The sequence below is a fragment of the Drosophila serrata genome, unplaced genomic scaffold (genome assembly GCF_035046125.1).
Source record: "Drosophila serrata isolate PLE 108 unplaced genomic scaffold, ASM3504612v1 contig_184, whole genome shotgun sequence".
Lineage (NCBI taxonomy): Eukaryota > Metazoa > Arthropoda > Insecta > Diptera > Drosophilidae > Drosophila > Drosophila serrata.
The window spans coordinates 204,314-226,195 of record NW_028257082.1 but is presented as its reverse complement, the minus strand read 5'-3'; the positions used below and the strand labels follow the sequence as shown (position 1 = coordinate 226,195).

The window sequence follows — 21,882 nt, the reverse complement described above, 5'->3', positions numbered from 1 at the left end:
TTTTATTATGCTATCCGAAGAACAATGCTAAGTAATAAATCCAGATGCAACTCCGAGCAGAGACCTTTATAAGCTTTAGTAATGCAAATAGTTTAATTTATAATATATGATTACAACTTCTGTATGTTATGCGAAGAGGCAAACTGTAAATAATCAAAAATATATACAACAAAGGATAAAAAAAAACCCCTGAGAATTTATTTTCGGATATTTATGAGGGAAAATGTGAAAACCCATCTCCGTGGGCATGACAGCTTTGCCGTGGCTTGGAGTATCAGTACCACAGTACTAATAAAATTAAAAAATAATAATCAATAAAAAAGAATAAAAATAAACCTAACTCCGTGACAATGTTTATTTCAACATTGCCGTGACCAGGATTCGAACCTGGGTTACCACGGCCACAACGTGGGGTCCTAACCACTAGACGATCACGGCTACGTCAGGTTGTTGTTTGCCGCCAGCCAAATAACTGCTTTGAAATCAACGCAAAAACCAGTCGCAAAGTGAAAGCAACAATCTCTTTTTGCTATAAATAGATTAGATTGTAATACAAGATATTTGTTATTAATTAGAGTCATTATTGTATACCAAATCAGCTTTAAATAAAAATAAATATGTGCTTCGTTTAAATAATATTTCTGTATGTTTTCACTTAATAAAATAACCGAAAAATATGAAATAAATGTTAATTAATCATAAGCAAAGCGGCTAATGCGAATCTCTCTTTTAAGACGCTCGAGCGCCTTTCATTTTTGAAGTTGAGCTAAGATTGCATTAGCAAGCAGTCTATACAATATATGCAGTTTGATAAATGATTTAGATGGAAATATATATATTATTAAAAATAATTTAAGTAAAAATAATAGTAATAATAAAAAATAAACCCGACTCCGTGACAATGTATATTTCAACATTGCCGTGACCAGGATTCGAACCTGGGTTACCACGGCCACAACGTGGGGTCCTAACCACTAGACGATCACGGCTACGCCGGGTTGTTGGACGATGCTGGCCAGAAATCAAATCTAAGCTCCAGTGTTGAGGAGCAATGTAATGAGTTAGTAGTAAAACATTATTGGCTCCGAAGGTCAAATTTATCTATATCAACATGAAAAAACAGAGATTTATACAATAACAATACAATAATTTCATAAGATAAGTTTGTATTAAATATTCTCAACAAATCGACACCCAGAGGTCGCCACATACATTTTGACATTATCCAACACCCCTATGTTGTTGAGCAGTACAGCACAGCTGTTTTTCCGAAGCGAGAAATAAAAAATGGAAAATTTCAACTCTATTGAAATAGCAGATTCTGACGAGGATTCGCCGAGTGAAGTTGGCGATACAATGGATCCGAAACGTTGCGCAACACCACCGACATCGAGTGCAGCCAAAGCTAAGCTGGCAAACGAACACACCCCTAAAACGACAAAGGCCGCCAAGGAACCGGATTCGGCGACCAGCGGGAGTCTCTCGCTTTTAGGCGATTCCACCTCACCCTCCTCGACGGGCACCTCGCCCAGCTCGGCAGCGGACACCAAAGCTGGGCGCCACAGGGCCAGAAAGAGCCAGCTCCAGGCCAAACGAATGAGTCCCACTGACCTTCAGTTCGTGACTATTCCAGAGGATGAGGGTCTAGAAGCGCCGCCTTCCAAGCAGTCGAAGTTGGAGAGGGATGCTGCGTTAAAAAAGGAGCAAGTGAAGGCGTCTATTGCCAAATTCCTGGCCAATGACGAAATGCAGGGACTGATAAAGCGAATCGCCAGGGAACGGGTGCGCTGCAACTTTCTGCTGGCCACATACCACCTCCCGGACATGAACTTCTCCCTCAACACGCACATGGACACGCTCTGCTTCCAGTTTCGGGAGCGCATAAAACAGCGTAGGGGTAATGCTAATCCCTCTAAGGCAGTCTTAAGCATCGCAGCTGGTGCTGCTGCCTCCTCCACTGCAACCACATCGAAAGTGGCTGGCAAGAGCATCGTCAAGGCACGACAGGCCCAGTTCTAAATATGGTCGCTGGGATACAGAAATACTAACAGATTTTAAAAAATAAGCTAAGAACTTAGGTTTTTAATATAAAAGGTAAGAACTTATTGTACTATAACTTGTCAAATTGTAAATTATAATTTTGCTTTGCTTTTATAATGTTTGTAACAAATTTGAATATTATCACAGCTCATTAAATACAGACAACAGTATTATCTCTCTTCGTTCCCACAATTTATTCAATGATTTCTATACTACTGTTTAGGCAGAGTATAGCTTTAAAATATTTGCCTTATAATTAATTAAACAGTTTCTTGGGATTGTTTACTTGCTTTGTGAAGGGAGTGTGCGCAAACTTTGCTTTGTTGTGATTGCTTGCGCTTTTGTGAAAACAGTCATTTGGCAGACTCGTTTCAACAGCCCGGCGTAGCCGTGATCGTCTAGTGGTTAGGACCCCACGTTGTGGCCGTGGTAACCCAGGTTCGAATCCTGGTCACGGCAATGTTGAAATAAACATTGTCACGGAGTCGGGTTTTCTTTTTTATTGTTTTTTCTTTATTAAGAACGAAATCTTTTTTTTTAATAATACATACCAACGGTAATAGTTAAATTTGTTTTGAAACCCTTGAATTTTGTATTTTCTTGTATCAAAATACAGCTTTGCAGCTAGAGCAAAAAGTGAATGTGCAAGGCAATCTCTTTTCTTGGCTTTGTTAATTATTGCTGACCACTACTAAGGCGGGGCAGGCGGGTTTTTGGATCTGGTAGTTCAACATCCGACGTAGCCGTGATCGTCTAGTGGTTAGGACCCCACGTTGTGGCCGTGGTAACCCAGGTTCGAATCCTGGTCACGGCAATGCTGCAATATGCATTGTCACGGAGTCGGATATCTTTTTTAAATTTATTTCTTTGTATGTTTATATATTTCTTTATAAAATGCTCCAACTTTTAAAGCTTTTTCAAACCTATATCTCATTGAATTCAGAGTCAAATAAGTTAGTTTAACATTTATTTTCTTTCACACTTTCTGGAACGGTTAAAATGGATTTTAATGAAACATCTAGTGCAGATTCAGATACAAAGGATACCCCTATTGGTAGCCATGAAAACAAATATCAAGCAGAGATATCTAAATTCTATGCAACCATTGCAACGGTTTCGAGAAACATGCGGAAGGATAACTGGATATATCTACAGCGGCATCCGGAGATACGCGCCATAATCCGGGTCATTACCTCGGAAGTTATCAATGCCAAAGCACCGAATATCCATCAATTTATAGCGGATCTATTTAAAGCCGACAACGAGAAGTACTTGATTGAAAAGGTAAATTCTTTGATGAAATTCCGTTAAGGAGCTAATTTTTAACTACTTTTTAGATAAACCATCAAATTAAGGCTGTCAACGAACAGATGAGAGAAGGAAGTTGGGCTAATGCCGATAATGGTATGACCTTCCCGCCCTCTCCTGAAAACTCTACAGAAAGTGATTCAAATTGTCCAGCAACAAAATTAAACATCGACACTCAGAAAGGGGACGAATTTGTCAGACCAGTGTGTCCAGAAAATTTTAAGCCCAGGTGTAAATAGTTCAAGTATTCCTTAATCATTAAACAAATTAAGTTTGGTTACTTTAAACAATTTTTTAAATATTTAGGTTTTTTTTATACCCTTGCAGTTATTATCAGTCAGATGCTTGAAACGCAGTAAAGGAGTCATTTCCGACCCTATAAATCATATGTATTCTTGATCAGAATTAATACCCGAGTCGATTTAGTCATGTCTGGTAAAAAAAAAATTTTTTTAATGTATTAAAAAATTTGCCATCGTCAAAATTGTCAAAATTTGACAAAAAAAATTTAATTTTCTAAATTTTAAAACTTGGTATGCAGATTTGTTAACCCTATAAAAACTAACATAAAAAAGCTTTCTGAATTAAAATTAATTCATTTTTGGCCTAGTTATGATTTTTGAAAAACTGGTTAATCCAAAAATTTTGAATATACAAATATAAATTTAATACCTATAAAGCACATATTTTACGTTTTCTTGGTGATATAGGAAGGCCAAGAGCCAACGATTGCCAAAAATAATACATGTATATATCGAATTACAATCAAAATCTTATTTAATAAAACTTTGATGGACAATTAATTTTATTTTAGATTGAGATTAATTCTTTTTTCGCTTAGTTATGGTCGTTTTACAGTCGAACCCATAATCCTATGGCTGCCTGCAAGGGTATAAAAACTTCGTCTTCTCGAAGTTAGCTTTCCTTCGTGTTAAAAAGCTGTAATTGGCCAACACTGGCGAAGCTGCATGACGAAAAAGTCTGGCAACACTGTGCAAAAGAGGAACATAAAAGAATATAATTTAAGAGGAAAATAAATATTATTAAGTGTTGTGTAATTAAAATAATTTAATTATTTGTCCCAAGACAGCCAAATAAATGGTAGTACTCGTGGAGCGCCCGAAACAACAAATAAAAACGGCGAAAAATTCAGCAAAAAATTCCATATTGTCTGGTGAGTTAACTTCCCCTTTGCCCTTGCCTTACATCTCCCACATTCGCCTTTGGCCACCCCAACCGCTACTTTTGCGTTTTGTTGTGATCCGCTGCTTCGTACCAAAATAACAACAGCATCGAGCAAGTGTTTTTGTTTAAAACACAGGGCTGGCTGTGTTGCATGACCAATTCTGACATTTGATGCAACATGGCAGCACAACAACAAAACTTCAACAACAACATAAACACTGACAACAGCGCCGGCCGGCGAGGCGACAAAACGAAAACGAAAGCGAAACGTCATTCGTGTCGGGCGTTTACTTGGAAACGTTCAGCTTTTTACAGCGGTCTGAAGAAAAGTTCTTTGCAGCGGAGTTGTTCCATCGCAACGGCGTTTAAAATGCTTCCCCAAGACAGGAAAATTCTGAGGTGACAGCCCCACACCGACCTACACTTGTTGTCACGCCGAAACTACATGAATTTGTGTAACAATATCACCCACCTAAATTTGACTTCCATTCGCAGGCAACATACTCGCCAAAACCAGAACCAGAATCCGAACGCGACAGCGGTCTCGCGGCGTTCCAGGTTTAACGGCGCCTATCAGCACACCAAGATGAACAGCAACTCGAAGGCGGACCCCATCTCGCTGAGCTTCCACGACTCCTGTCTGCGGATGTCGGACGTGCAGCTGCTGCACGGTCCCCACTGGCTGAACGACCAGATTCTGAGCTTCTACTACGAGTACCTGTCGCACGTGAAGTACAAGACGAACAATGACTTGCATTTCATTGCCCCGGAGGTGACGCAGTGCATGAAGTACATGGACGACCAGGAGCTGGAGCTGCTGCTCGGCCAGAGTCAGGCGACCAACAAGCCGTTTATCTTCTTTGCGCTGAACGACAACGAGAGCACCGAGGCCGGTGGCACCCACTGGTCGCTGCTTGTCTTCTCGCGTCCGGAGAAGACCTTCTATCACTTTGATTCCTACGGGAACAACAACACGAGTAATTCCGTGGAGCTGATGAACAAGATCAAGGAGCTGCTGGGCCAGCGTCAAGCCAAGTTCCGGCCAATGCGCTGTCTGCAGCAGGCAAACGGCTACGACTGCGGAATCCATGTCATCTGCATGACCGATCACATTGCCGACTACCTGAACAGGTACGAGATGATTGACGGGCTGCCGCCGCTGCACATTGACGCCGTGAAGGCTAAGCGCACGGAGCTGCTAAAACTGATCCTCTCTCTGGGCGGCAAGGGCTAGATTCCCGGCTTAAAAGCTTCCCTCTCCATCCAGCCATTAGTATTAAGCGACCAAATTACGGAATGTAACCCCACACGCTCTCTCTCCACCAAGTATCGGAAGTAAGAGCGGCGAAGATACCTGGAGACATGTGAATATGATATCCTTGATATTGCTAATTATAGTTTGTTTTACTTCGTTCGCCAAGTAAGGATGTTTATTTGGAGAGCAGTGCCAGGCACACACAAAAAAGAAAACATCACTCAGCGACATTGGCACCCCAAGGAGGCGGTGCTTTTACATAACCTTAAGTTTGGTCTTGCAAATAAAGATTTGTTTACACCGAATGCGAGAGGCGCTTAGGACTCATATTTCTTTGTTTGTGGCGTCGCCACCGGATTTGGGATGAGACAGTAAACACGAGCGACGGTCATCGTCTTGGGTTGCAATTATTTATTATAAATGCACAACGGAAAGGGATCCGCTTGGATCTTTGATTAGTTTACGATTAAAAACACATACAAAATAGATAAATCCACATCGAAAATTGATATTACAACGAGGCACTGGAGTACATACAAGGAATACCTTTTATCGCTGGTTATCCGCCGCCTGGCGGACGTTTTGGGTGGGTGGGTTTTTGAAGGGGAGTGGAGGAGATTCCCTGACCACTATCTAACAGCTAGCTACGCTACATACGCTTGAGTCTGGCCTAACCTAGGGTCTGGCCCAGCCACCAAAGGCTCGTTCCAGCTCCTCGGCCACGGCCAGGCACAACCGATCCTCGTTAAAGTTAGCGATTACCTGGACTCCCAAAGGCAGACCTTCGCTGCCCAGTTTGCCCAGCGGCACAGCGGTAGCCGGAAATCCCAGCACGTTGACAATGCCGGTGTAAGCAAAGTTAATAGGACGTGTGATGGGCTCGTTGTGATACGGCGCCACTGTGGGATGCGTGGGATAGATGAGCACTCCGTTGTCACCCAGCAGTCGTTGGAGCTCCGCCCGAAGATCGTTCCTCTTGCGCACCAGGTGATCGTACTTGGGGGATCCGTGTTTGCACTGGGCACTATCCATAATTGCCGTAGACAGGCCGATGAACGTGTGCTTGGACGCGCCAAATAGCCACTTGAACAGCTCCAGGTACGTGTTGATGTCGCGCTCCAGGTTGCCCAGCTGGTACGCGAATCCATGGCCGCTGTCGTCCCGCATGTTTGCAAACCAAATAGCCGCCGACTGACGGAACTGGGGCAGCTGGATGCGTTCCACCTTTTGGCTGCCGAACTTCTCGCTCAGATGCTGGGCCACCCGCTTCATGGCCTGCGTTAGGAAAGGATTACAGTCTATAGTTTCTGTTCATACAAAGAATTCAATTCAATTCATACCTGCTGCAAGTCAGGGTCCACGGCAGAGATCAGGCGGCCGCCGCCATCGGATTCCTGATAGAAGAACTTCAGCTTGGTGAGGTCAACATCCTTGTCCAGATTCAGTAAGGGCGCTTTGTCACCCGCCATAATTTTTAACATGGGGCGCAGATCCTCAGCGAAGCGCGACATGGGTCCCAGGCCGAGAAAGGTATTCTGTTCGTCACTGAATGGTGCCGGGAACTGACCCTTATTAGACACTACCAGCTTGCTGGGCTTGTGGCCAAAGATTCCGTTAAAGAACGCCGGCATGCGAATGGAACCGCCAATATCTGAGCCAAGACCAAAGGGAGATGCAGCCGCCGACTGGATGCAGCCCTCGCCGCCGCTAGAGCCGCCCACAATGCGATTCGTATCATAGGCGTTCCTCGTGCGTCCATGCACGGTGTTATTGCTTTCCCACCACATGCAAACTTCCGAAACGTTGGTGAGGGCGAAGGGAATGGCTCCGGCCTTGCGCATCAGGGCCATGGCCACGGCATCCTTGTCACCGCGTACATCGCGTCGTTCGTACAGTCCGGCAGTGTGCAGCATACCTGTGGATAAGTTATTAATTAATAAAGTTTCTCAGTATCTGAAACCTTTGCCTACCCTTGACGGAAATGCAATCCTTGGTGGTGATGGGTACTCCCAGGAATGGTTTCAGCTCGGCTAACTCCTCAGCGCTGTACTTTCCCGATTTGATCAAGGCATCTGCCTCTGCTGCCTCCTTGAGAGCTTGGTCATAGCGTTCATCCACCACGCAGTTCAATATGGGATTAACCTCCTTAACGCGTCTTATGAAGGATTCTAGCACCTGGACGCTGCTCAACTGGAAAGAAAACAGAATAATGTAATATAATAAAACAAAGATAACCATGTCCACTCACCTCCTGGCTGCGAATCTTCGTGGCCAGCGAAGAGGCAGACTCCAGCAGAATGGGATCTGTGATTGGAGGAACTCTCTCACCCTTGGGTCCATAGATCAGCCGAAAAATGAAGCGAATGAAGGTCTGCAGAATGCCAAAAATGTAGCCACCAATGGCCTGGGTCAGAGGAACGCTGTTTGCCATCTTTACAGAGCTAGAGGAATGTTACTACTGGGGGAATCACAAGGGGAATTGTATGTGGCTGAATGTCAGTGATGCCTTGTCGTCTGTCCCATGAGTTGGTGCTCTGGAAAATGCATATTAAATATTATCGTTAAATATGTACATATGTACATACATCCAAAATGTATATATATCTACAGAGAAAAGGCATAAATAAATGGCGTTGCTTTTGCAATTTCAACAGGTTTATCAGCGAGAACGTAACAAATATTTCCATAGCTCTGTGTGGATAATATATAATAAATATATAGATTCAAGTAGCTCTACGAAATGGTTAGCAAAAAGTGTATGTTCCTGATTTTATGGTCGAAAATTCATTTAGTTTATATAGCCATTAGCTTTATGAACCTAATGGTTTTTCAAAGGAAAAGTGGAATTTTTGTATTTGGAAATACTTTCCACTACATAAACATTAAATAATCTTTGAATCTAGAGTGAATTGCAGGGTATTATATTATAGGGTTAGCGTGCCTGTCATTCGGGGCAAGGGAAATCGAATTGCTCGTGTCTGGGTCGAGATATAACTTAATAGCTCAGCCACTTAATTGGGGTGTCCCAGATAGGCCATGTCCACACCTGTGGCAGTTGATGACTCATAATATAAATGACTCATAATCCAAAACAACCTGAATACTTTCAGTACATTTGAAAAATATTTCCAAAATGAAAAACAAAGTGCCTAAAAATGCAGTAAAATAACAACTGGTAGCGTTGATATTTAAATAAGAACTCGGGCCAAATCGTTTCTCTCTGCATCTCTCTTTTAAAAATCTAAAGAAAACTTTGGCCCGTTCATTCTCTTGGAATATATATTATTTATACAAACGATTCTAGTGTTTGGCTTGTAAACAATTCGCTATATGCAAAAACAAACAGCGGAAACTTTCAAGTTGGCGAGAAATTCAGACAGAGAAAGAGGTTCGGTTCATATCAAATATTGGATCTAATGTCTAGGGCCATATGTTCACTGGAACTTGATTTTGTGTTATCTTATCGGGAGAGTGTGTGTTGTTCAGACAGCTAATTCGCTGCTTAAATAGGGGAAAGATACTGGCACAAAGAGTCTGATGGGAGTGAGCGCGAATCCCCCATGAACTTCGACGAACCCCAGCCAAAGGCCGAGGCCACAAACCCACTAATATGTATATCGACATCGAAACTAACACCTCCCCAACTAGATTTATTGTTCTCTCGAAAAATAATAGAGAATAATGATAAAGGCCTGAAGTGAGTCACAGATCGCGGCTGGTTTTTTTTGTTTACTCCGCCCGACGTTGACGATAAAAGTGGCAATAACTTAACCATTATGACACAATCCGAGTGCTGCTCTGTACGTGATTAGCAACAATTCAAAGTTCTAATAATTGCTTATCGCTTTGTTTGAAGTTCTAGTGGGACTCTTATCGCAACATGTTGCTTATCAGCGGCGCAGTGTTTCGCAACATATCAGAGTTCGTCTCTGGGTTGCTAATTGAATTGCCAGACATTCAAATGGGGAGAGTGTGCACTACAATCAAGTTTTGCAAAGGGGAGATTTTTAAGGGGTTCAAAAGGCTAGATATCTACCAAATTTGTCTATTTTAAACTATTATTTGCGAAATACAAAAGGAAGGAATAAGTATTTACTCTAGAAAACAGCTTTGTTAAGATAATTCAAAATACAGAAATAGAATAATAATGATGAACTTGAGACTTGTTTTTGCTATAATTCCCCTCCATCACTAGACTCGGTTAAAGGTCAATGGGTGGCAGTGATGCGAAACGATAATCGCGCCGTAATCAGGGCTTTAAGTGGGCAATCCGATAAGATAACCCATAAATACTTGTCTCATTTTTAGGCTATTTTTGCCAAACAAATACTATTTCCCTGTAATTTACGTGACCTGTTGCTTCCAAGTGGATCCCTCTAAAATGGAAACAGCAATCCAACTTAATTGCATGTCGTTTCTAATTAGAAACCAAAGGGGCTGCGTGTATCTATTGATTTCCAACTAGACCCATTGCTGCATGAGTATGTGTGATATACACAAATAAAGTGGAAAAGCAAACGCCACGACCGGCAGCGAATATGCTGAGTTGGGATGTCAGGAGGAGGGTGGGCGGAGGCGAGCTATCCCCGGGCGTGTGCCAGTGACATCATTTCTTCTTAGTTGCTGGATAACCGTCATATCTAGCATATGCTTTGTTTGGATTACTTATTCATCAAGTGTCATTTTGCACTTGCTGTGTGTGTGTGTGTGTGTCTGTGCTTGCTTGGGCGCGCGCGAAAATAAAAGAACGCCCTGCGACCGACGTCACAAAGAGGACAAAAACAATGAAAACTCTTCGATGTCAATTAAATCTCATAACCGATGTGATACCCAACACAGGAATTATTCGATTCCATTGCATAAGGACAAGGCGAAAACTGCACTTTGTGCAAGCTCTACAAAAAACCGGTCGCTTCACAGCAGTTACTAGTTCTCGCGTATGCACTTAAAAAACACAATTGCGCACCGCTGCCGTGAAATTGCACAAAAGTCCAAAATAAACAGATATACACACCAAACTCGAGAACCGCACAACAAAAACACAATGCACCGCTGAAACCGTGTTGTTGATCAGATGGTTTAAAAAACTTTGTCGGCTCCCACTATCTTTCGGTTGCGATGTGACCGGGTTTTAGGGTATTCATCAAAAATCCATAAGCTATGGTCATACCACGGGGTCAGCTGTGTTTGTTTACAACTCCAATAAAGCGTAAACTTGCAAGCATATTAATATAACGCAAAATGGTTGAATTATTTATTAATTTACTTGAATTTTAATTTAAAAAATAAGTTGAGATGAGCAAATGAAAAATTAGAGCTGAAAAACATTTTACCTATTCAAGTTATCGATGTATCCACACATCGATTTATGAAAATTATCGATTGCAGTATCGATAAGAATGTCGTGACAGGCTATGTGTGGCAACTCTAGCCCCGCAACAATTCGAGTTTGACGCCGATTTTTGACAATGTAATTTCGTGATATTTTCCGGCCATAAGCGAAACGTGAAACTAGTGTAGAAGTTGGTGATAGCAGTAATCGCCATGAGTATCAAGAGCCCGGCCCTGCAGTTGGCCGAGCCACAGCTGGCCAAGCTAACGAGTGAGTCGGAGGAGATCAGGATGCGCGCCCTCGACCAGGTAGAGACGCGCTTCATCCGCTGCTTGCAGCTGGGCGAGACCATTGACTTCAAGCCGCTTCTGTTGATGAAGCAACTCATCCGCTGGTTCGGACACAAACCACATCTCGCCGCGGACCGTGTCCTGGCCATTATGTTGGAGCTGTTGCGCTCCGAGTATGGCAGCGTGGTGGTGCGCAAGATTACCTACGAGCGACTCTCGACGGAGCTGGGTAAGGTGCGGCGCATCCTGCGTCCGCTGGAGTCCAAGCGAGTCACCGATCTGCTGGACGACCTGCAGTATTTGCTACTCCAGAAGTACAACATACGCTTGGAGACGCCGTCCGGGTCTTCGGTTAGTTCTGTTAATGTAACCACCGAGGGAACAGAGTCGGTGACCAGCAGCATCAGCATTCTAAAGGCCACCCTCAAGCCGGATGATTACGAGCCCGCTTGGACGCAGCCCTGTCCGGAGGATTTGGCTGGCTTGCAGGGCATGTTGGATATGCCGCGAAACGGGGCGACTGACGTCATTGAGGTGCAGGTGCTCCTTACCAATTTGATAATAAGGATGGGCGACTACCCGGCGGAGTACCTTCTCCAGCCGCCGTACACTTTCCTGATCTTAGTTCAGCTTCAGCAGAGACGCGACGGTTGTCTGCTGCATGTGAACCGGGCAATCATAGCGTACCTGAAACAACTCCAACGCCGTATCGAGGATCGCAACACTACCATGTGTTACGCGACTAGCCTGGATGCTCCTGACTCACAGACTAGGCAGGTGAAAGTGGAAAGCGCCCTAGCGTTGGTGATGACCAACTGCCTCGACCTAGTTATGAAGTGCTCCACAAACGACAAATGGCATCTCCTTGAGCTTGTCAAGGAGTCCGTCAAGACATATGAAATACTCAAGGTCGGTGTAGCGCCCTGTGTGACCACTCAGCTGGGGGGCCTTGTCAAGAAGATGTACAACTTTTGCAGCAGCCAGACGGGCACTAACTTAAACGAACTGGTCATCTCTCTGATGATTCCCCGGCTGCAGTCGTTGATTTTCAATGAACAACTGATGGAGGTAATGCTCGTGAATATCAACTATGAAAAGAACTTGAATCGCGATGATGCAAACGCACTCATACAGCAAATTCTCATGGATAGCTGCTTCGTAAATTTACCCGGTCGCATGTGCTCGCTAGGCGACCTGAGGGGCCTTGTCCTTGAGAGTTCGAAGGATGATGATAACTTGATCCAGCTAAAGATTGCCTATATGAAAGCGCTGGATCAACTCCAGCCGAAGACCAAGGCAAAGGCACAGTTGCTGATGGAATCGAAGGAGGTGTGCATGGTGGTCAACCAGCTAGGCAGTAAGAAACTGCTGAGGCAGCTTTTTGACGCAGTCGTGGCGTGCACGTCGCTATATCGTGAGAATCCTAAGTTAAGGACACAGGCGAACGAGCTGCTTTGCAACTTGGTGGACTTGCCCGACAAGGAGCTGCGTTGGTTTGCATACAGCCTGATGCGCAAGCCCGTAATGAATCACTTTCATGCGTTTATGAACAAGACCGTCTACATGACGGGCTGCAATAATCAAGAGCTAGTGCGCCAGAACATCCTCGGATTGCCGTTGACCACCGAGTTTCTTCGGAAGGTGATACTCCAGAGTTGGGACACGACAGCGCCGGATAATGTCAGGCAGTGGTGCCTCGATTACTTCATACTGCTTTTCAAGCTGAACTCCTTCCTGGCAAATAAGGACCTCAAGAATGTTTTGACCATGCTTATTCCCCTTCTGCCGCTGCTGATTTGTCGATCCATCTCCGACACTCAACTGGACAACGTCATCTGGTCGCTGTGGAAGCCGAATGCTTGCATAATAGATCCGCCTTTGATGATGCGGGTCTATGTCTGTTACCTCTTTCATCCGAACTCTGACATTAGGCAGATTGGTGCCATGCCGATTAACTGCATCTTGCAGTCCATGGATAAAGTGTCAAAGTCCCGGAACATCAGCGATGAGTTGATATCCAAGTGGGAGGACCCTGACATTTGCATTATAGAGCCGGCGGTGAATTACAAAGACATCTTCGCGGAGCCCACTAACGAAGCCTTTCAGGGACAGCGCAGCCTGGATGCACTGATCCGGTTGCTAGAGACAAGAGATCTGCGGCCCTCCATCAGAAAGTCCTCAATGACTCAGCTAAATGTGCTGCTCCGAAATTGGAAGGCCTGCGAGTGCTTTAACTCGGCTGAAGGCCTCAGCATGATTGTTTATTCCCTACCAAATGGTTTGGAGTTTTATTCCGGTGATCCCGCTGATATCCTTGTGCCAGCCGTGAGTATTCTAATGAAGTTGATGCTACAAAATCCGGACTATCGGGTAAAGGTCGCCCACACGCCTGACGTGTACATAAACCTGCTCCGCACTATTCTGCTGCTACCCCACGAGCGGGAGTTGCGTCAAAATGCCAGCATATGCCTCTTCCTGATGCTCTTCCATGACTCCATCGTCGCCACCGAGGACAAGCTGGTGATAAACATACCGCTAGGTGGCCTAATTCTGCCAGTCACTTATGAGGTTCACATACCAGAGCCATCCAGCGCAGTTATCGACGGAGTCAAACTTCAGCAGCACCTGGATAAGACCTTTTTTGGGACGAATGAGGCAAGCTCTGCCCAGCATTGGCGCCTGTTTTTGTATAAGTACATTTGCAAGGTGATGAAATTCGAGTCCATGCAGGTCGTGGACATCCGGAACGAGCTCAAGATAAATCTGTGTGACATGGCCCTAATGCAGGCATCGGAAGCGGAAATTCAGCTACGCAGTCAGTTGGTGGCTGCGAGTAACTGCAGCAGCCACGACGCCCTCCAGCAGAAACTCGATATCATTCAGCTGTTCCTCGTCTATCTGCGCAGCTCTATTTTCGAATCGGACGGTAAGAGTCTGTGGAAGGTGATCCACAAATACATTCGCTCGGCACCGGCCAACGATGCGGATTGTAGGCTCTACATGTCACTCCTGGAACTGTGCCTCAGCTGCCTGCGCTTTTCCGTGCCTCATGTGATCAATGGGCTGAGCGAAGCCCTTGAAACGGACCCAAACCACAGCTTCCTTTTGCTACTGCAGGATAGGACCATATCGCTGGACGTCCTGTATCTAATAGGTCAGTGTCTGGAGCAACTGCTCGCCGCCGAGGACTGCGAGATTCAGATGAAATGGCATGGCAAGCTCTTTTTTCAACTGAGTGCAGTGGCCAGGAAGCATTTCGAGATCCGGCAGCTTCAGCATGTGCGCTGTATACTGGCAATTCTGCGGCGATTGAGCGAGCGTGAGCTGATTCTTACCGGTCTCCAGGTGATGGTGAGTACTCCAATCAAGTTTATCGATATCTCTAGAAAACTTATGTACATTTTATGATTTCAGCACTATTGCCAGCACTTTATGCAGCTGTCCAGCGATCTAAGAACCTCAACGCATACAGGAGCCCAGTGGCAGCGGGACTGCCTACACATCATTTGCGAGCTCCACTTGCGCCAAAGCTCTGGAAAGACGAACCCCATGTGCGAGGCGGGCGCCACCAATAAGGTGCTACGTTATCTGCTGGGCCTGTCCGGGCACACCGATTGCGAAGTGCGAGCCCTTTCCTGGGTCCTGATGGCCGACTGGATCATCTGTTGCGATGTGAAGATTGAGAACATTCTGCCCGGCCTGAACTTTCTTCCTGGCGGACTGCCGGCCTGCTGCCTAACCACGATGTTGGACGTTCATGAAGTAATGCTGGTCAGAGTGCTGGCTGGCAATGTATTTATCCTGCTGATGCCGCTGGTCGGAGCCGAGGGCTGCGTCGATCTGCTGCGGAACCACACCTTCCTGAAGGATGCCTCCAGGGCTCTTAGGACGCTGCATGTGTCTAACCATTTGGACAAGCAGTCAGTGGGGGAGCAGCATTCGTGTGAGATAATCAGCTGCTATGTGTCCATCTGCGTTACCATGGTTGGACTCGATCCGGAGTGGTGCGGCGCCACGCTGTGCCAGCACAGTTTCTTGACTGGCCTCAGTGATGTGATAAAGATGGCGGCGTTAAGACCGTCATCGACTGCCTTCTTTGAACTGTGTGCCGAACATATCTGCGAGCTGTACGCGCTTTGCTATGAGAATAACTTTGAGTTTCTCCAGAGGACCATCTGCCGTGACACCGTTTTCTTGGAGAATTTCCTTTCACTAATGACCCATGTGATGGATCTGGAATTCCACGAGCGCCTGCTGAGTCAGCTATTTAAGCTGCTCTTGGTGTTCTGCAAGGACTCGAATGCCTTTTCCTTCCTGTGCGAGGATCTAAAGGAAAGGCCATCCTTCTTTATAGACTTCTTCTTGATCGGATTGCATCAGTCGTCCAAGGGAACCGACCTCAAGCGATACACGCTCAAGTGTTTGGCACTGATCTTCATAAAGAAGCAGAGTGCTCCCTTGGTGCAGCAGTTGGAGCAATATGTTGTGCCCCTGTCGCCAAGTTGTGACCCAGCCAAACATGCTGAGCACTGCACGACAAACTCCAAGGAACCAGCTGAGATTAATATCAAAGCCATTGCCTTCATCTACCGCGTCCTGGAGCAACTCTTCATCCGCTACTATGGCGCCAGGACATTCAGTTTTCTGCAAGCCCTCGACCCGGACCACGTTCAGGTATGTGAGACTTTCGGTGTGTTCCTGAAATACTCAAATGAGGCTGCTTCTGCAGCCGACGAGGTGCACTTGTTGGATCGGATACTTATCATCTTGGACACATTTCTGAATGACGAAAAAATAGGCAATGCCTCTAGCTATGTAAGGCGTGTGGGCGCTCATAGATCCCAGGAAATCATTGGAAATCTGTTGGGGCTCTTTAAGATGTTGTCGCTATGGTATAGCGCTCACCATTCTGTGATCAAGGAGCCCACGTCTGCGGGCACAATGGTTAACATATTAGTCCGTCTTTGGCCGTGGCTATCGCATTCGGCGGAGCTGAAGCAACTTGTCGTCCAGGTGGTCATGTTCTTCACCGAGCACTCCTTTGAGATGTGCAGACATACTTCTCTGGTCCTGTCTGGGCAATCACATTCCCTCCTCCAGTTAATGTCGCGCGTGGCTGACTTTGAGACCACCAGAAAGGAGCCCAGCGCAAGGACATTTGGCGAGACAGCATGCATAATCCCAGCCTTGAGGGTCATGGGCAATTGCTGCTCCTGCTCCGAAGGCCGTCAGAGCCTATCTAAGATGCACGTGCTAGACATGTTCGATACGATCCTGCCCGCTAATCCGGCAGGCAACAAGGTGCGGCCCCAGGTTGTGCACGCTTGGCTAGCCTTCTGGGAAGTCTACTCCCGCTACGATGTAGGCGCCAAGGCCTGTCACCTGCGCTCCCTAATTAGCATTATCCGACGTAAGTCGCCACTGGACGAGCACCGGATTCTGAGTCTTCGTATACTCCGTAACATGTGTTTCTTTAACATCAACCGCACCGTGCTCACAGACATGACTGAGTTCACAAATATGCTGCGCGATATTATCAACCAACCGGTTTTGCAGAAAGATGCGTCCAATGGAAAGGGCTTGATCTCATTCGAGGAGCACCGCCTGGCGACACTGATGCTGTACAGGCTCTTCGGCTTCGGGGCTAAGTACAAGGCCATGCTGCGCGGCACCAAGCTAATGCGAGCGCTGAGCCACCTCAAGGACCAGTTGGCAGGCATGAAGACTGAGAATCCTGATCGATTCTCAGACATTCCCCATGGGCCAGAGCTCTTCGAGTTGCTGACTAATCTCTTTGAGGCAGTGCAAGCGTAGGCAACAAAGAAAGCCACCAACACAATCTGAAAGAGTACAAAGAAAAGGAGTAGTTTATTTATAATGAAGTTATTGTTTTTATGTTTTTTAATATGTACTTTTTGTAATGGACATGTTTTTGAAATATCTTTAATACCTTATTTGAGCGAAATCTAAAAGAACTAAATATGTCATTGAAAGACGAATAAATAATTTAACATGAAGTACATTTTAGAGATTTAATTGCATCCATTTTCGAAACTGTAAAACTTCTGCTAGAAGTCCATCATTAATATTAAGTATATGGCAAATTTATCCATTTGTGGTTTAATAAGATGTGGCACTGAAGTAGCCCCAGATGTATGTATACCCAGCAACCGCAACTTGGATATAAAGATAACACTGTCTACACTCGAGCCGTGGTAAACGGGCGTGTTGGAAACCATTTCTTAAACGTTTTTAAAATGTTGTAAAGATAGGAGTCCATAAATCTGCCATTATTTAGATACCAAACAGGCAAAACTTCACCTGGGACTGGGGAAGCAACTACAAAAGGTAGGGGTTTTGCCACACTCTCCTCGTTAGTATCGAGCGGTATATTGCATGTTCAAAGCGATTTATCTTTATGGGATTCAAAGTGCGAATCAGTGCCGATAATATCCGTCGAGCCTCAACCTCGGGACATTCAAGGCAATGGATAGATTCAGTGCAGATCCGACTGGCCAAAGGAACTGTTCGACTTTGTGACCGCTGAAATCAAAAAAAGAAATCATAGCTATGAAGTCGGAGGACGCGAATGTAAGTTTTGATTTCTTGAATCAGTTTCCAGTAATATTAAGCCATAAACTTATTTTCAGGGTTCCGCCGAAAGTCAGTCGGACTTGGCTCTAATCAACATCCTATCGCAACGAAAGCACACAAGGCTGCGACTGCCCTGGTACTACGCGCCATCCTTCCTGCTCCTTTGGGTGGCCCTGTTCTATGCGGTTGTGTATCCTCTGTACCATCGTCTGCCGGATAGTGTCCTGATCGCAGATGAGACACGGAAGCCCGGTGAATTTGTGGCCGAGAGGGCACAGAGACTGCTTTACAAGTACGATCGTATAGGTCCCAAAGTGGTGGGCAGCGTGGCGAATGAGGTGACAACGGTGGCCTTTCTCTTGGAGGAAGTGGAAAATATTCGGTCAGCGATGCGTAGTGATCTCTATGAGCTGGAAGTGAATGTGCAACAGCCCTCGGGAGCGTATATGCACTGGCAAATGGTGAACATGTACCAGGGTGTTCAGAATGTGGTCGTAAAAATCAGCAACAAGAAATCGAATAGTTCTTCCTACCTCTTGGTCAACAGTCACTTTGATTCCAAACCCAGTAGTCCTGGTAAGTGAACTTATCTGATCTATTTAGGCAGTTTGGTAATGGCATTTCCTAGGATCCGGCGATGATGGCACAATGGTGGTGGTTATGCTGGAGGTCTTGCGTCAAATTTCCATTTCGGATACAGCCTTTGAGCATCCCATAGTCTTTCTCTTTAATGGAGCCGAGGAGAATCCCCTGGAGGCCTCGCATGGCTTTATCACTGCCCACGAATGGGCGAAGAATTGCAAGTAAGCAGTGTCTTTCCACTAATTAAAACATAAATATAACATAAATTTACCCCATAGAGCTCTTATAAATCTAGAGGTGGCTGGCAGTGGAGGACGTGATTTGCTATTCCAGAGTGGACCAAATAATCCCTGGCTCATAAAGGTATGACACATCCCTAGGTAATTTAAAACATATGATAAATTCCATAGCCCATCCCACTTTATAGAGCTCGCGCAGTGTTTTTTTGTTTATCGAAACTTGATTCCTTAATTGGGGCAATTTAATTGTAGAGTGTTTACTTTACGATATCGACGCTTCCAAGAGTCGTAAAATAATCTTTATGGATATACATATACAAATCTTAACACAACATTTGGTAACCGGAAACATTGGTCGAATTCGGGGACATTCCCAGCTCGTAGACCTCGTGCATAGGGTATTTGTTTATTGGTATTTGATTCCTTTATGGCGGCAATTTGATAATGGAAGTTTACTTTATGATTTCCAGGAGACATCAAATGTTTAATAATGGATTTATATTTTTTTTTTAGTATTACTATCAAAATGCCGAGCATCCGTTTGCCACCACAATGGCCGAGGAAATATTCCAGTCTGGCATTCTGCCTTCAGATACGGACTTTCGCATCTTTCGGGACTACGGCCAGCTGCCGGGTAAGTTGCCAGCAGTTGCCTTATACTATATACTAAAATCGTACTTTTATAGGTCTTGATATAGCTCAAATCAGCAATGGCTATGTGTACCACACCATTTTCGATAATGTCCAGAATGTGCCCATAGCCTCCCTTCAAAATACGGGTGAAAATGCTTTATCTCTGGTGCGGGCTTTTGCCAATGCCAGTGAAATGTACAATCCAGAGGTGAGAAAAATATATAGTCTAAACAAATATAACTAAGATATATTTGTGTTACAGGATCACAGCGAAGGACATGCAGTGTTTTTCGATTTTCTGGGACTATTCTTCGTGTACTATACCGAGACCACTGGCATTATCCTGAACTGCTGCATCGCAGTGATCAGCTTGGTTTTGGTGGGCTGTTCCCTGCTCAGAATGGCCCGCGAATCGGAGGCGTCTCTGTGCCAAGTCTCGATATGGTTCTCTATCATCCTGGGACTTCATGTTCTGGGAATGATTCTTAGTTTGGGACTGCCACTGCTGATGGCCGTTCTCTACGATGCCGGCAATCGTTCCATGACGTATTTCAGCAATCACTGGTTAGTGATTGGCCTGTTCGTCGTTCCTGCGATTATTGGACAGGTTCTGCCATTGACCCTCTACTATACACTGAAACCCAATGTGAGTTTTCTTGAAATTAATTCATACTTTGTACAAAGAGCTAAAGGGTTCACTTACCACAGGACAAGATCAGCCATCCCAATCATCTACACATGAGCCTCCACGCTCACTGCGTTCTGCTGGCCATAATTGCCATAATCCTGACTTCTGTAAGCCTTAGGACTCCCTATCTGTGCATGATGTCCTTGCTCTTTTACTCGGCAGCTTTGCTGATTAACCTATTGAGTACGTTGCACGATCGCGGTATGTTCTAAAATAAGTTCAACATGTTGATTGAATCTAATTCAATATTTACTTGCAGGCTACTTCTGGGTACTGATGGTGCAGATCCTTCAACTGATGCCGTTCCTTTATTTTAGCTACCTCTTCTACACCTTCCTTCTGGTATTCTTTCCCATGCTGGGACGCTTTGGCCACGGCACTAATCCAGATCTTTTAGTTGCCCTGCTGTGCGCTATGGGTTGCTTCTTTGCCCTGGGATTTGTGGTAAGTCAGAGAGCTTTTAGTCCATATCGAAACCTAGCTAATCTCGTACTTATAGGCTCCCCTGATAAACATGTTCCGCTGGCCCAAATTGGCTTTGCTCGGATTGGGGGTTGTTACCTTTATATTCTGCATGATCTCGGTCTCCGATGTGGGCTTTCCCTATCGTGCTAAGACCAGCGTTATGCGGATTCACTTTCTGGTGGGTTTAACACTTCCAAAGATAAATTAACTCTTGGTAATTAATCGATCAATCTTTCAGCATGTGCGTCGCATCTTCTATGAGTACGATGGCTCGGTGAGTCTGAGCGATTCGGGTTACTACTTTGACTTCCAGGATCGTCGGCTCTACCGTCCCCTGGAGGACACCAATTTGAATCTGACTGGCCTAGTCAGCACATCTTCAGACTGCGATAAGTACTTGATGTGTGGTGTCCCCTGCTTTAATCACCGTTGGTGCAAGACTCGGAGCTCCAGTCACTGGCTGCCGCGTGAGCAGGAAGTGGCTATACCAGGAGCCACTTCACTGAGGCTACTTAGCAAGACCCTGCTAGAGACGCCCAAGCTGGCACGGTTTGAATTCGAGATCTCGGGTCCACCGCACATGAGCTTGTATATTCAGCCCATGGAAGGAGTTGAGGTGGATGACTGGTCCTTCATTCGGAATATGTTGGATGAGCCTGAGACCTACTCGGCGCCTTATCAAATATTCTTTGCCTATGGAAAGGATAACTCTCCTTTGAAGTTTCACATAGATTTTAAGGTGAGTTCAAAAATAGTATGTTTATAGTTTTGGTATAATTTAATTTCTTCTAGAAATCTTCTGGAGACTTCAACACTCCCACGTTCCAGCTAGGATTCGCTGCCAGCTTTGTGAGCTACGATTACGAAAGGGATGCAGCTGGATTGAAATTTATATCCGATTTTCCCGACTTTGCTCACGTCATGGAATGGCCGACGTTATATGAACGTTATATATTTTAAGTATACCTCTCTTATGGTGGTTCTCATTTTAGTTACTTTATTTGTTGCCATACGAATTAATTAATCAAGTGTGTAAGTACTGCCCGTGGAGCGATTAGAGATCGGCGATTAGATCCCGAACTGACCTGCAAGCGGATTTGAAACTGTAAATTAAATCTGCGCTATCATAGACTAATTAGCTTCTTCGTGTAGTTTGTTGTTGGCACATTTCAAGGCTCTCCGCGCCTTATCTTTGTGGGTTGAAGTGGACCGACGGGATCTGCAGCCGTCGGAACACAAACATTCAGTTGCGTGGCGGACAGACCTCAGAA

General features: G+C 45.1%; 6 protein-coding genes and 4 non-coding genes across 11 annotated transcripts; 7 read left to right on the top strand and 3 right to left on the bottom strand.

Moving 5' to 3' along the window:
- Positions 1 to 71: 71 nt before the first annotated feature.
- LOC110178307 (uncharacterized) lies at positions 72 to 2,210 on the top strand. Its single transcript, XM_020945399.2, has one exon. It carries the CDS (start codon positions 1,288 to 1,290, stop codon positions 2,017 to 2,019), a length of 732 nt encoding a protein of 243 aa, XP_020801058.2. The 5' UTR covers positions 72 to 1,287; the 3' UTR covers positions 2,020 to 2,210.
- TRNAH-GUG (transfer RNA histidin (anticodon GUG)) lies at positions 367 to 438 on the bottom strand. Its single transcript has one exon. It is a non-coding gene; the product is annotated as a tRNA-His (tRNA).
- Positions 918 to 989, bottom strand: TRNAH-GUG (transfer RNA histidin (anticodon GUG)). The gene has a single exon. It is a non-coding gene; the product is annotated as a tRNA-His (tRNA).
- A 217-nt stretch (positions 2,211 to 2,427) lies between the features above and the next one.
- On the top strand, positions 2,428 to 2,499 carry TRNAH-GUG (transfer RNA histidin (anticodon GUG)). Its single transcript has one exon. It is a non-coding gene; the product is annotated as a tRNA-His (tRNA).
- Positions 2,500 to 2,763: 264 nt separating this feature from the next.
- LOC110178328 (uncharacterized) lies at positions 2,764 to 3,635 on the top strand. Its single transcript, XM_020945438.2, has 2 exons — positions 2,764 to 3,324; positions 3,378 to 3,635. Exons 1-2 carry the CDS (start codon positions 3,040 to 3,042, stop codon positions 3,585 to 3,587), a joined length of 495 nt encoding a protein of 164 aa, XP_020801097.2. The 5' UTR covers positions 2,764 to 3,039; the 3' UTR covers positions 3,588 to 3,635.
- On the top strand, positions 2,783 to 2,854 carry TRNAH-GUG (transfer RNA histidin (anticodon GUG)). Its single transcript has one exon. It is a non-coding gene; the product is annotated as a tRNA-His (tRNA).
- A 919-nt stretch (positions 3,636 to 4,554) lies between the features above and the next one.
- On the top strand, positions 4,555 to 6,093 carry Den1 (SUMO peptidase family member deneddylase 1). Its single transcript, XM_020945347.2, has 2 exons — positions 4,555 to 4,932; positions 5,029 to 6,093. Exons 1-2 carry the CDS (start codon positions 4,712 to 4,714, stop codon positions 5,765 to 5,767), a joined length of 960 nt encoding a protein of 319 aa, XP_020801006.2. The 5' UTR covers positions 4,555 to 4,711; the 3' UTR covers positions 5,768 to 6,093.
- A 91-nt stretch (positions 6,094 to 6,184) lies between these two features.
- LOC110178277 (fatty-acid amide hydrolase 2-A) lies at positions 6,185 to 11,127 on the bottom strand. 2 transcript variants are annotated; one of them, XM_020945346.2, is made up of 5 exons: positions 10,803 to 11,127; positions 8,037 to 8,322; positions 7,759 to 7,978; positions 7,129 to 7,703; positions 6,185 to 7,063 (listed from the first exon to the last, which is right to left on the bottom strand). In XM_020945346.2, exons 2-5 carry the CDS (start codon positions 8,217 to 8,219, stop codon positions 6,464 to 6,466), a joined length of 1,578 nt encoding a protein of 525 aa, XP_020801005.2. In that variant the 5' UTR covers positions 8,220 to 8,322; positions 10,803 to 11,127; the 3' UTR covers positions 6,185 to 6,463. The 2 variants fall into 2 exon arrangements, with proteins under 2 accessions (XP_020801005.2, XP_086683779.1); XM_086827653.1 differs by having other exon boundaries at positions 10,959 to 11,127.
- Positions 11,128 to 11,332: 205 nt separating this feature from the next.
- On the top strand, positions 11,333 to 17,430 carry ana3 (rotatin homolog anastral spindle 3). Its single transcript, XM_020945356.2, has 2 exons — positions 11,333 to 14,761; positions 14,825 to 17,430. Exons 1-2 carry the CDS (start codon positions 11,333 to 11,335, stop codon positions 17,222 to 17,224), a joined length of 5,829 nt encoding a protein of 1,942 aa, XP_020801015.2. The 3' UTR covers positions 17,225 to 17,430.
- A 143-nt stretch (positions 17,431 to 17,573) lies between these two features.
- Positions 17,574 to 21,746, top strand: LOC110178311 (endoplasmic reticulum metallopeptidase 1). The gene is made up of 12 exons (XM_020945404.2): positions 17,574 to 18,001; positions 18,061 to 18,580; positions 18,633 to 18,807; positions 18,865 to 18,949; positions 19,339 to 19,459; positions 19,512 to 19,666; positions 19,721 to 20,104; positions 20,167 to 20,347; positions 20,406 to 20,590; positions 20,646 to 20,789; positions 20,850 to 21,350; positions 21,404 to 21,746. Exons 1-12 carry the CDS (start codon positions 17,981 to 17,983, stop codon positions 21,569 to 21,571), a joined length of 2,640 nt encoding a protein of 879 aa, XP_020801063.2. The 5' UTR covers positions 17,574 to 17,980; the 3' UTR covers positions 21,572 to 21,746.
- Positions 21,747 to 21,882: the final 136 nt, after the last annotated feature.

Bases quoted from the DNA above. Each gene is read 5' to 3' on its own strand.
- Den1 (XM_020945347.2), top strand. From the start codon at position 4,712: ATGGCAGCACAACAACAAAACTTCAACAACAACATAAACACTGACAAC. The intron at 4,933-5,028 runs GTGACAGCCCCA...TTCCATTCGCAG, and splicing joins CAAGACAGGAAAATTCTGAG to GCAACATACTCGCCAAAACC.
- LOC110178277 (XM_020945346.2), bottom strand. From the start codon at position 8,219: ATGGCAAACAGCGTTCCTCTGACCCAGGCCATTGGTGGCTACATTTTT. The intron at 7,979-8,036 runs GTGAGTGGACAT...TTTTCTTTCCAG, and splicing joins CGAAGATTCGCAGCCAGGAG to TTGAGCAGCGTCCAGGTGCT. The intron at 7,064-7,128 runs GTATGAATTGAA...TTCCTAACGCAG, and splicing joins TGGACCCTGACTTGCAGCAG to GCCATGAAGCGGGTGGCCCA.
- LOC110178311 (XM_020945404.2), top strand. From the start codon at position 17,981: ATGAAGTCGGAGGACGCGAAT. The intron at 20,105-20,166 runs GTGAGTTTTCTT...CACTTACCACAG, and splicing joins ACTATACACTGAAACCCAAT to GACAAGATCAGCCATCCCAA. The intron at 20,591-20,645 runs GTAAGTCAGAGA...TCGTACTTATAG, and splicing joins TCTTTGCCCTGGGATTTGTG to GCTCCCCTGATAAACATGTT.
- LOC110178307 (XM_020945399.2), top strand. From the start codon at position 1,288: ATGGAAAATTTCAACTCTATTGAAATAGCAGATTCTGACGAGGATTCG.
- LOC110178328 (XM_020945438.2), top strand. From the start codon at position 3,040: ATGGATTTTAATGAAACATCTAGTGCAGATTCAGATACAAAGGATACC. The intron at 3,325-3,377 runs GTAAATTCTTTG...ACTACTTTTTAG, and splicing joins AGAAGTACTTGATTGAAAAG to ATAAACCATCAAATTAAGGC.
- ana3 (XM_020945356.2), top strand. From the start codon at position 11,333: ATGAGTATCAAGAGCCCGGCCCTGCAGTTGGCCGAGCCACAGCTGGCC. The intron at 14,762-14,824 runs GTGAGTACTCCA...TTATGATTTCAG, and splicing joins TTACCGGTCTCCAGGTGATG to CACTATTGCCAGCACTTTAT.